Source organism: Suncus etruscus, chromosome 5 (assembly GCF_024139225.1).
Source record: "Suncus etruscus isolate mSunEtr1 chromosome 5, mSunEtr1.pri.cur, whole genome shotgun sequence".
Classification (NCBI taxonomy): domain Eukaryota; kingdom Metazoa; phylum Chordata; class Mammalia; order Eulipotyphla; family Soricidae; genus Suncus; species Suncus etruscus.
Window position 1 is genome coordinate 25,708,992 of NC_064852.1, and position 12,252 is coordinate 25,721,243.

Consider the following 12,252-nt stretch of genomic DNA (forward strand, 5'->3'; position numbering starts at 1 on the left):
AACCCTGCATGCAAGGTTTAATCCCTGGCACTGCATATGATCCTCCAAGCACCTCCAGGAGTGACTCCTGAATGCAGAGCTATATCTCCAAGCCAAACAGAATGTCTTTTAAAGGCAAGTTGTAATTATTACGTCATTTACACATCTGTTGTAGTCTAATTTGACCAAAATATGTGCTGTCAGGTGTAGGGCTATGACTTAAAGGGTAGAGAGTTCTAGAACTTCTAGAACCGTAAAGAAAGACTTCATCCTACGCTCCATCCTATGACCTGTGCAGATACCAAGCTCTCTAGTTACAGAGGCCTGGTTTTTTCATCCATGACTGAGCAGATAGTTTCCAAACACCACAAAAGGACCTAGGGGAGAGTAAAAGAGCATGTATGGAACCTGTAGTTATTCCCATGACAGTATGCTTCAAGGGCAGAGAAACCCTGTATCTCTTAGGCCAAGGGAACTCCCTTTCTAATCTTCCCAATATTTACTGTGCCTATGCAAAAAAAGAAACACAAATTTTGTTGTTGTTGTTTGTTGCTTTCAGTTTTTTCTTTGTTTTTATTTTGGATTTGTGGTTATTTGGTTGTTGTCTTTATTGCTATGGTGCTTTTTGGGGGAGGGTTTTGTATTTTTTTGTATTGTTGTTATGTTTTTCTTCCTTTTTCCCTTCTCTTAAATTGATATTTATAGCCTCTAGAAGAACCCCTCCCTTTTTTTTTTTTTTGCTTATTTGATTTTTTTGCCCCCCCTTTTTTTCCTTTTCTTTTCTTTTTTTTCCTTCAAACAGAACCACATAACTTGAATCATCTTGTTCTGCCTCATAAGAGGGAAATAATGGGGATACCGAGACCAGTCATATATGAACATTGAGTAGATATAAATGATTAGACTTAAACATCAAATCCAAAGCCAGTGACAACAGAATCCATACCCAATCTACAACAAGCTAGATACAGAGAGGACCACTTTTTACTAGCAGCCCGGGGGGGGGGGGGGGGGGGCAAAGGAAAGCGATATGAGATGCATGAAGGGAACAGGGGTAGAGGGTGGACAACATTGGTGGTGGGAATGCCCCTGATTCAGTGTCATTATATACCTAAAATATTACTGTGAAATATTTAATCCACCATTGTCAAAATAAAAATTATTTAAAAATAAAAAAAGGTTAGAGAATTTTTGAGTTCAGTTGCATTGCCTATACATCCATAGCACCTCAGGTTATAATCCTGATGGCCCCCTAGCACACCATTCTCAGGACATCAGGCACCATACTGGACACTAAACCTTCATCATTCAATATAACTCTATGGACCCTTATGGACCTTTATTTGCATGTTCTTATAACATGTATGGGGCTGTAACAGTGGTGTGGAGCAGTAAGGCATCTATCTGCCTTGCTGGCGCTAGCCTACGATGAACCGCAGTATGATCCCCCGGCATCCCATATGGACCCCAAAGCCAGGAGCCATTTCTGAGCACATAGCCAGGAGTAACCCCTGAGTGTCATCTTGTGTGGCCCTCCAAAAAAAATATGTACACTACCAAGTTGGATAACTTTTCATTACTTAAAAGGTAACTTTTAGAAAAAAAAAATGTTCAGGCTTTAAACTATTTTAAACATATTCCAAAAGATAATCATTTCCTGAGATTCTTATTTTTTAAGAATCACTTTGTTTAGATTGTATATTTTAGAAAGAACTTTTTTTTATCCGGCCAAAGCAATAATAGTAAGGTGCTTTCCTGGTTTTGATCCCCAGATTCCCATTTCCCCAAGTAGTGATTCCCTGAACACAAAGGAAGAGTAAGTAGGCCCTGGGCACTGCCAAATGTGCCCCAAACCACTCCCCAAAAGACTTTTGTGAAGCTTGTTAACTTTTGGGAATTCCTCACCAAAAAAGTACTGGAGACCAAACTTAGGTTCTTACATGTGTAGAGTACACATGCTACATCCACAGCCCAAATACTGACACATGCACCTCTTTTTTTTGTTCCTGGTTAGATTTATTCTCCTGACCATACCAGCAGTAGTTTTCCATCAAATCCATCAACGCCAGTTGGATCACCTTCTCCTCTCACAGGTAAATTTTTTGTTTTCTATGATTTTTAATAACACATACATGGCTATTTGGGAATAATTCCAGAATAATTAAAATTTATTTGTTCTTCAATAAAATGCTATACAAATTATAGAGAAAAAATAATGTGTGGGCCAGAGAGATAGCATGGAGGTAGGGTGTTTGCCTTGCATGCAGAAGGATGGTGGTTTGAATCTAGTGTCCCATATGGTCCCCTAAGCCTGACAGGAACAATTTCTGAGCATAGAGCCAGGAGTAACCCCTGAGCGCAGCCGGGTATGACCCCCCCCCCAAAAAAAACAATTTTTGTTTTGCAAAAATATGTAAATTGAGCTTTTATTTTGTTCATTTTACATAATATTGAAGTACTTATTCGTTTCAAATTAAAGATTCAAATCTCTTTTGTTTTGTTTGGGACCACACCCATTGACACTCAGGGCTCACTCAGAAATTGCTCCTGGCTTTGCTGGACCATATGGGATGCCCGTTCTCGAACCAAGGTCCATCTTGGGCAGCTGTGCAAAGCAAAACCACTGTGCTATCACTCCAGCCCCAAGATTCAAATCTTTTCCTTTGTTTGTTTTTGGGCTACTCTGGATAGTGCTTAGGGCTTACTCCTGCCTCTATGCTCAGGAATCATTCCTGGTGGGCTCAGAATAATAAGGGTGTCTAGGAGCAAACCTGACGTGGCTGGGTGCAAGGCAAATAAATGCCTTACACAATATACTATCATTCTGGCCCCACGAATCTTTTTTTTTTAATAATGGCAAAATAAGGGTGGGCAACTTGGAAATTTTATCCCTCGTTTAAGGAAGTTTAAAGAAGTGGAACAGGAAAGATAATACAACTGGAGCAATAGCTTGCTTTGCTTGTGACCAACTCAGTCTCTAGCTTCAGTCTCCAGCTCAAATCTGGGCATCCCTTATGATCTACTGAGTACCACTAGAAATTATTTCTGAGTGTAGATCCAGGAGTAAGTAACCCCTGGGCATCTTCAGGTGTGACCCAAAAACAAAAGAGAAAGCGTAAAAGCAAATATTGTGATTAGACAATATAGAAAGTAAATAAATAAAGTCTTTCATTCATTTTTACTTTAGGTAAATGAAGGTATTAATCATATTCATAAATTAGCAGGGATAATGTTATGCTAAGGGAAATAATTCTGTGGATGAATATTATTAGTCAAGTGAAATAAGTAGTTGGACTTGTGTTTACTTTTTTCTGTGTTATTTATTTTTCCACATTAGCATTTACAAGTTCTTACTGCTCTACTATAGGGTAACTTTGTGGAATTACTACCGTCATTCTTGTAAATGGGAATTTTTGGATCAATAAGAAATATAGAGTAAAATACTTAATACTTGGATATTATGATTTTTTAAATTGAACTATATTTTCATGAAGAGTATTTGGAGAAAATACCATGCTGAAGAAGAAATATTAATTCTGAGGAAAAGCCACTGAACTACAGAATAAAAATTTTATTTATGTATTTGAACTTGGAGGAGAAGTCCCATAATTAGGGGCTTACCTCTGACTGCTGAGGGGGTCACTCTTGGGGTCTGGCCAGCAGACTATAGGCAGGTTATGGTTTGTTAGGGTTTCTTGTTTTAACTTTCTGCATTGTTTAGGTTTTCTAAACCTCTTCTGACATATTGGGGCCCTAGCTATCACCTGTGCTCTGTTTGTCCTGTACTGTCCTGTCCTACAAAAGAAGCATTCCAGTGTGGAGATGATGAAATGCTGGCAGCTGCTTTCAGCTACTAGTAGGTTCTGCCACTTTCTCAAACACCGTGACTTCAGCTGTCTAGTAAAAGTTGAACAGCTGTTCCCTTCATAGAACTATGAAAGACCTACTGAATCAAAGCTATTGTCTAAGACAAGGCTGAAATCATAGAAAAACTGAAGCCACTAACTTTATTCACCCTCTTAACACAGTTGTACTGAAATGATTAAGTGTCATTTTTGTCACAGCCTATCTCTCATCTAAGGTTGATTTTAAATTATGGTCAAAGGGAAAAATCTCACAGGTTTTCCTTCATATTTTTTTTTTTTTTTTTTTTTTTTTGGTTTTTGGGTCACACCCGGCAGTGCTCAGGGGTTATTCCTGGCTCCAGGCTCAGAAATTGGTCCTGGCAGGCACGGGGGACCATATGGGTCGCCGGGATTCGAACCGATGACCTCCTGCATGAAAGGCAAATGCTTTACCTCCATGCTATCTCTCCGGCCCCAAATTTTTTTTTTTTTTTTTTGATTTTTGGGCCACACCCGTTTGACGCTCAGGGGTTACTCCTGGCTATGCGCTCAGAAATCGCTCCTGGCTTGGGGGGACCATATGGGACACCGGGGGATCGAACCGCGGTCCGTCCTACGCTAGCGCTTGCAAGGCAGACACCTTAACTCTAGCGCCACCTTCCCGGCCCCTCCTTCATATTTTTTAATGTTTAATGAGACAAATCTTTTTCTCCCTTTACTTTAGCTGACTAATAAAAATCTTTGGACTATCAGTTGTATAATAAAAATATTATTCAGCTTTTAATATTTAGCATCATAACCAAAGAAAAATACTTTTCAACTCCTGCTAAAAAATTTGATCAGACAACCCAGTCTACAGCAAGCTGTACAAGAGGGTAACAGTTGCACTAGCATTACAGGGGGGTAAAGGAGGGAGAAGTGAGATGCATGCTGAGAACAGGGGTGGAAGGAGGACAACACTGGCGGTGGGAATGCCCCTGATTCATTATCACTATGTGCCTTAAATATTACAGTGAAAGATTTGTAATTCATTTTGACCACAATAAAAATTAAAAAAAGAAATAAAAATAAAATAGTAAAGCAGCTAAAACTAAAAAAAATTGATTAAAGATTCGTCACATCAGATTGGCAGTCAGAGATGCAAGGGGAGGAAGAAAAAGGAGGGCATATCATGAAGTGTTTACAGCTAAAAAAAAATGAAGGACAACATGAATCAGAACTGTTATAATGTGTGGAGATAATCTCATATCGTCTGTTACAGTCACCTGTTGCTTTTAGAGCCACTGTATGCTCTCTCTACATAAAAGTATTATCCAAACTCAGAACTAAAGACTGTCATAAGTATATTAACTCAGAAAAAAAAGACAAGTACTGATCTCATTCATATGTGGTATATAAGAAATTAAGCAGTCAGTAGATTGTGATTAAAAAAATAAATATGGCTAGTGAAACTAAACCCTTGGACTCTGCTAGTGGAACTGAGGTTAGCAAGTTTGGAGAAGGAGGACACAGACCTAAAGGGCCTAGAAAAAGTAGTGGAGAGATTATTGACACTTTTGTGGTGGATGATCACAGTAACATTCCATGCTTAAAATTTAAATATTAATGTTGTAAATCATGTTACCTCTAATTAAAAAATAAAAACAAAGACAACTAAACATCCTTTTTCAAACATGGTGTCTTATAAAATACTAATCATGGGATGAGATCACAAAGGGAAATTACTTGGCATGTTAAAAAAATGCATAGTAGAGTAGATCTATAATACAGCAGGTAGGGAGGGTGTTTGCCTTGCTCATGGCCAACCTGGGTTTAGTCCCAACATTCCATATGGTCACTTGACCAGGAATAATTCCTGAGTGCAGAGCCAGAAGTAAATAACTCCTGAGCACTGCTGAGTGTGGCCCCCAAAATAAAAAGAAAAGAAAATGTATGGTAAATGTTTCCAAGATTCTCCTTGCTTAATTCTTCAAAACACAGAATGTTACCTATTCTCTTACAAACAAATTTCATTAGGTTTATTTTCTTGGGGGTGGAGGGGGCACACCTGGCGACACTCAGGGGTTACTCCTAGTTTAGTGCTTGGGGAACCATATGGAATGCCAGGGACCCAATCTGGGTTGGTCTCATATAAGGCAAACACCCTACATGCTGTGCTATCGCTCTGGCTCCTAGGATTATTTTCAGAGTTACCTCAAGTAAGAGCAAGCAGATTTGTGAACACAGAGTCACCCATAAGGCTTGATTCTGAAACAATAAATTCTATAATCTTAAATGAGAGCTAACTTTTTGGAAGAGTTAGTAGAAAGTCTAGAGTGATTACAGAACATGTTTTCTATGTTAGTAGTTGAAAGCTTTTGCTTACCTAATCAGAAAAATCATAAATCTTAAACCTCTATTTGTCTCCCACCAGATATCAGGTGATAGAAAAGAAAGGGCAGAAATAACCTAATTAGAAAACCACTGAGATTTTTATTCCTTGCACTATTGTTTTCTCACATTTGTTTAATAGTGATGCAAGTAATGTAAGATAGGTGCTAATATAATTCCAAATGTCATCTATATATTTTGTTCATATTCACTGATTTTATAGAAAGATGAAGATGCATGTATGTCTTGTATTAGAAGCATTCTAACATTATGGTCATTAATAATTTAAATTCTGCATCCCTACCATTAAGGACCTCATTCCTGATACTGGGGAGATACTGGCACAGAGAGTTAGTACATTTGCTTTGTATGTAGGAGTTTCAGGTTTGGTCCCTAGCATCACAAAATCTCTCAAGCATAATGACAGATATGCATTCCAGCACCACTGGGTATGACCAAAATAACCCCCCCCCAAAAAAAAATGTCTTTTCTTTCCTATCTGTTGAAGAATCAGTAAGCAAAAAGTGCAGGATTCTGTGTATTATTCTGGCCATAGGAAAAAAATTATATCCCGTAATCCAAAAAATCTTGATGCTTATGAAATGGGTCCTTCCATATATTTTGCGCAGTTGGTAAATGGCCTTGTAAAGCAGATTAAAAACAGAAATGGGGAAGCATGTGCGTTGGCTGGAGATGAAGCTCAGCAGTAGAGCTCAGCCTTGTATGTGTGATGATGCTTCGATTTGATCCCTGACACTGACAAATATATGCATGCCTGCATATGCCTACATAATAACCTGCCATTTTGCAAAGCTGATACACAGTAACAATTCTTTTTTGTTTTGTGGGCCATACACAGCAGTGATTAGGGAACAAGAACCAGGTAGTGTCAGAAATAAAGTCCTGGCTTCTGAAAGCAAAGTATATGCTCCAGTTATTGGAGTCATCTCCCAGCTTTGTGCTGACAATTCTGAGGTGTTAAGACATAAAATTTGTGTTGATATCCCATGCAAATTAAGTGATTGCATGAACAAAGTGCTATTACTATCTTACTACACCCAAGGGAGTAATGAAGCAAAATGATTAAAAATAAAATATGGGGGGCCGGAGAGATAGCATGGAGGTAAGGCATTTGCCTTTCATGCAAGAGGTCATCAGTTCGAATCCTGGCGACCCATATGGTCCCCCATGCCTGCCAGGAGCAATTTCTGAGCTTGGAGCCAGGAAAAACCCCTGAGCTCTGCCAGGTGTGACCCAAAAACCAAAAAATAAAATATGAATATTGAGAGAGGTGGGGTTTTTTAAATAATTTAGAGTCTCCTTCCAAATAAATTTGGATTTACCTTGACTTTTTATCTACATAAAAGTGCTTAATTCTATATCAGTACTTACAATAGCACACTGAAATAGGTTGTAATATTTGTTGGTGTTTTCAGATTAATTCTTCATGCATTTACTACTAAATTCTATTTACTTATAAATTAGTTTACAGCCTCCTTTTCAGTGGGCAGTTTTAAACTTTGTATAATTTGGCTAAATTATTACATTTGTCTGTCAACCAAAAAGTTTTTGATATCCTCAAAATAATTTGCAATTTGTTTACAAGTAAAGTTGTTAGCTTATAAATTCATAACATTTAAAAAATATTTTATTTCGTAATATTTTGCATTCTTTTTTTTTCTTTTTTTTTTCCCTTTTTTTGGTTTTTGGGCCACACCCAGCTTTGCTCAGGGGTTACTCCTGGCTGTCTGCTCAGAAATAGCTCCTGGCAGGCACGGGGGACCATATGGGACACCGGGATTCGAACCAACCACCTTAGGTCCTGGATCAGCTGCTTGCAAGGCGAATACCGCTGTGCTATCTCTCCGGGCCCATATTTTGCATTCTTACAGGCATGTGAATGTGATTAGTCTAGAAATCTAATGAGGTTATCTTAATATATGTAAGTTTATATATATAAACTTACATCCAACTTAATATTTAATATTCATAATATGGCAATATTTGTTTACTATTAAATAACCAGGTGAAAATAACTACAATGTCCAGCAGTGATGTTAATGGTTGGCAGTCAAATAAATTACCATATTTTTTACTCTATAAGATGCACCTGACCATAAGACACACATAGTTTTTAGATGAGGAAAACAAGAAAAAATAATTCTAAAGCAAATGGTGTACTAAAATATTTAATAAATGCAACATGAGATGTCATCATGAGATGGCAGCTAGGAAAAACCAGCCTGCTAGGCCAAAGTATATTTAAAATACATTGGTCCACAGCTGGTTAAACACATTTACCTAACTTTTTACATCAGAAAAAAAAACATTTTTAAATACTTTTGTTAATATAAAAATATAAAAGTCGCAGCTGTGATCAAATAGTCTTAAATGAAAGCTCTATATGTAATGGTGAAAATGTATTAACTTGATTGTTTGTACTATGTGGTATGTCTGCACAGTAAAGGGGGCATAACACTCAGATGTCAAGTCGTTAGTATATGCTCTCCTCCCCTGCACTCAGGCTTCAGCTTCAGACAGCATTCACTCCAAAAGACATTTTTGGGAGGGGGTTGCATCTTATGGTACGAAAAAATACAGTATATATTCAGCTGATGATAATTAGTGTAGTCTTGTTTGTGCTTACTTTGGGGGAACACCCAGCATTGCTCAGGCATTACTCCTCATTTTGCATTCAGAAATTACTCCTGACAGGCTCATGGGACCATATAGGATGCCAGGGATCAAGTTCATGTCAACTGCACACAAGGCAAACTTCCTAACTGCTATGCTGTCGCTCAGTCCCCTATTAGTGTAATCTTAGCAGCATTATCTTTTTTTTTTTTTACTTCCCTTTTTGTCTTTGGACCACACCCAATGATGCTCTCTCTGGCTCTGCACTCAGGAATCTCTCTGAGCATAGCTCAGAGAACCATATGGGATGCCTAGATTAAAGTCATGTCAGCTGCTTGCAAAGCAAGCACCATACTCACTGTGGTATCTCTCTGGACCCAATAACACTCATTATCTTTAAAACTATATAAAACCGCATGTCCCCAGGACACTGCAGCATTTTATAATAGTGTCAGCTCAGTAATATTACAGGAAATCTGATAGGAATGTTACATAGTAATCTACCAATCTCAGTGACCCTAGTAGTAAACAGTAACACAGAAAACTCAGCTAGCAGCAATTGCAGCCCAGTAAATCCTTAGACACTGACTTTAATAGCACCAGGGAGAGATATAACAATTATTTCAAATGACCCTTGTTGATCTAAGTTTGATAATTCTGTTTGCTTCTCTGTTGTAATAAACAGTATGAAGTAAATTTATGCTTGCATAGAGGCAGGCTATGGTGGTAGGTGGGAAATTGGGGGCATAGGTGAAGGGAAGGTCACAATGGTGGTAGAATTGGTATTTGAACATTTAATGCCTGGAAAGACTATATATTTGGGGAGGTCACACCCAAAAGCACTCAGGGAACTCCTGGCTCTACGCTCAGAAATCACCCCTGGAGGGCACGGGGGACCATATAGGGCACGGGGGACCATATGGGATGCCGGGATTCGAACCATCGTCCTTCTGCATAGAAGGCAAATGCCTTACCTCCATGCTATCTCGCCAGCCCCTGGAAAGACTATATTATGAACAACTTAGTAAATCATGGTGTTAAAATAAAAAGTTTAGGGGAAAAACTATTTTGCGTATCATCCTTGCTCAGGGGCCATGCTAATCTTCTCTGTATCGTTCCAATTTTAGTATATGTGCTGCTGAAGCAAGCACTAGGGGAAAAACTAGTTTAATAAATTACTTTAAAAAGCATGGAGAACAGAATTTATGTTTCAGGAACATTTTCCCAAGATCAGTCAACATGGACAAAAGTCAAAAGAATAGGGGCCGGAGAGATAGCATGGAGGTAAAGTGTTTGCCTTTCATGCAGAAGGTCGGTGGTTCAAATCCCGGCATCCTATATGGTCCCCTGAGCCTGCCAGGAGTGATTTCTGAGCATAGAGCCAGCAGTAACCCCTAAACGCTACCAGATGTGACCCAAAAATTTTTTAAAAATTTAAAAAAATAAAAAGAACATACAAACATAAAAGTCATTATTCTGGGTTTTTTGGTTTGTTTGTTTGTTTGTTTTCAATTGTTTGCCTCCTGGTTTTGGACGACACCCATCGGTACCCAGGAATTATTCCTGGCTCTGTATTCAGAAATTGTTTTTGGCAGTGCTTAAGGGCCATATGAATGCAGGGTTCAAACCTGGGAAGGCTGCATGCAAGGCAAAAACACCCTTCCTGCTGTGCCCCTCCCCATTGTTTTTACAGTGAACAGGCTTAGTTTACTTTTATTGTATGAGGTGGCAAGACAAGCACTACAAAGTAGTACAGAATATCAATCAAACTCAACATCTCATTTTTGTGTTACCCAACTTGAGCCATTTCCAGCCACATGAATTTCTTTTTCTTTTGGGAGTACTTGAGGATAAACCCAAGATAAAACTAACCTGGGTTCAATCCCTACCAGCATGTATGGTCTGAAGATTGTAGGTTATAACCCAAAGCACAAAAAGTAAATAAGTAAAAAAAATAAACCAACGCTCATCCTTTTTCATGTTTTTTTTTTGGGGGGGGGAGGGTCACATCTGGCAGTGCTCAGGGGTTACTCCTGGCTCTGTGCTTAGAAATTGCTCCTAGCAGGCTCAAGGTACCATATAGGATGTCAGGGATCAAACCCAGTCTGTCCCGGGACAGCCGTGTACAAGGCAAAGGCCCTACCACTATGCTATCACTTTAGTCCCTCCCAACTCTTTCTTAAAAAAGAAAAACTTTTGTCTTGGTTTCTGGGCCACACCCAGTGCACTCGAGTTACTCCAGGCTCTGTGCTCAGAAATTTCTCCGGACAGGCTTAGAGGACCATGTAGGAATATACAAGCATGTATATGTAGGATGCTAGATATCAAATCCAAGTAGGCTGCATTGCAAGGCATATTTATACCCTTCCCACTGTGCTATCACTTTGGCCCCAGAAAAAGATTTTATTTTTTTTCACTGTAAAATTAAGGCTAAGGGAAACTTTTCCATGTAAATTGTATATATTTTTTAACATGTTTACCCTTCAGAACATTATCAAGATCTTTGAATTAACTAAGGTATGTGGGTACTTTCGGATTTTGTTTTATAGGTACAAGTCAGTGGCCCAGACCTAGCGGGCAAGCTCCTTCATCCCCTAGCTATGAAAACTCACTCCACTCCCTGGTAAGAACTACTTTGAAATATAAAAATCACTTTATCTGATAGTTTGGAGTAGAACATACTGTGGATTAGGGGTTTTGTTTGTTTGTTTGTTTTGCTAAATCTTGGCATAACAGTGGAGAAAAAACCAGGAAAGCTTTGCATAGAAATTCTTGCCAACAAGTGGCCTGATACATTTTATAAGACACTTTGGGTGTGTCTTTAACCATATGTTCTTTACCACATCAGGCTTCTGGTCTCAGGACAACTGATATCAAAATAGTGTTATGGGATTTTGTTTCTTTAGCAAATCAAATCTTCTACATTATGTTCATATGTAAAAGGAAACTTTAAATAGTAGCAGATAAAACAACACTCTTAGTCTAGTCAAACGATTGTATTTTGTTTATATACTAATACTAATATATAATTTAGTACATCTTCATTAAAATATAAGCTCTGATATACCAGTTCTTTGTTATGAAGTATTATTTTCCAGCTTTCTTATAAGAAAGAATGTGCTGTGCAAATTGTACAAACAAAAAATATTTTAACAAATAATGAAATAGAATAAAATCTTTTTTATATTATAGTGCTAACAACTGTTGCTTTGCTATGCTTGCCACAGAATTACAAAGTATAAAAACAAAATAAAGGTGATTATATGGAATGCTGAGTCATGCTATTACTCAATAATTTCAGGTTGCAAATAGATAAAAGTTCTTCCTTTGTGACTAACAGAACATTTTAAGTTAAAGTTTTCTTCTCACATGATTTGCAAATAAATATAAGCAAATATGTGCTATTCATGCTAATCTTGTAACT

General features: G+C 38.1%; 1 protein-coding gene and 1 non-coding gene across 3 annotated transcripts in view; one reads left to right on the forward strand and one right to left on the reverse strand.

Moving 5' to 3' along the window:
* Positions 1 to 12,252, forward strand: part of TCF12 (transcription factor 12) — a 332,249-nt gene that overhangs the window by 287,851 nt on the left and 32,146 nt on the right. For both annotated transcript variants that reach the window (XM_049773639.1, XM_049773640.1), the window contains exons 13-14: positions 1,994 to 2,072; positions 11,378 to 11,451. In XM_049773639.1, coding sequence (XP_049629596.1) covers positions 1,994 to 2,072; positions 11,378 to 11,451 — 153 coding nt within the window. The remainder of the gene's footprint in view (positions 1 to 1,993; positions 2,073 to 11,377; positions 11,452 to 12,252) is intronic.
* Positions 9,873 to 9,979, reverse strand: LOC126010680 (U6 spliceosomal RNA). Its single transcript, XR_007496696.1, has one exon. It is a non-coding gene; the product is annotated as a U6 spliceosomal RNA (small nuclear RNA).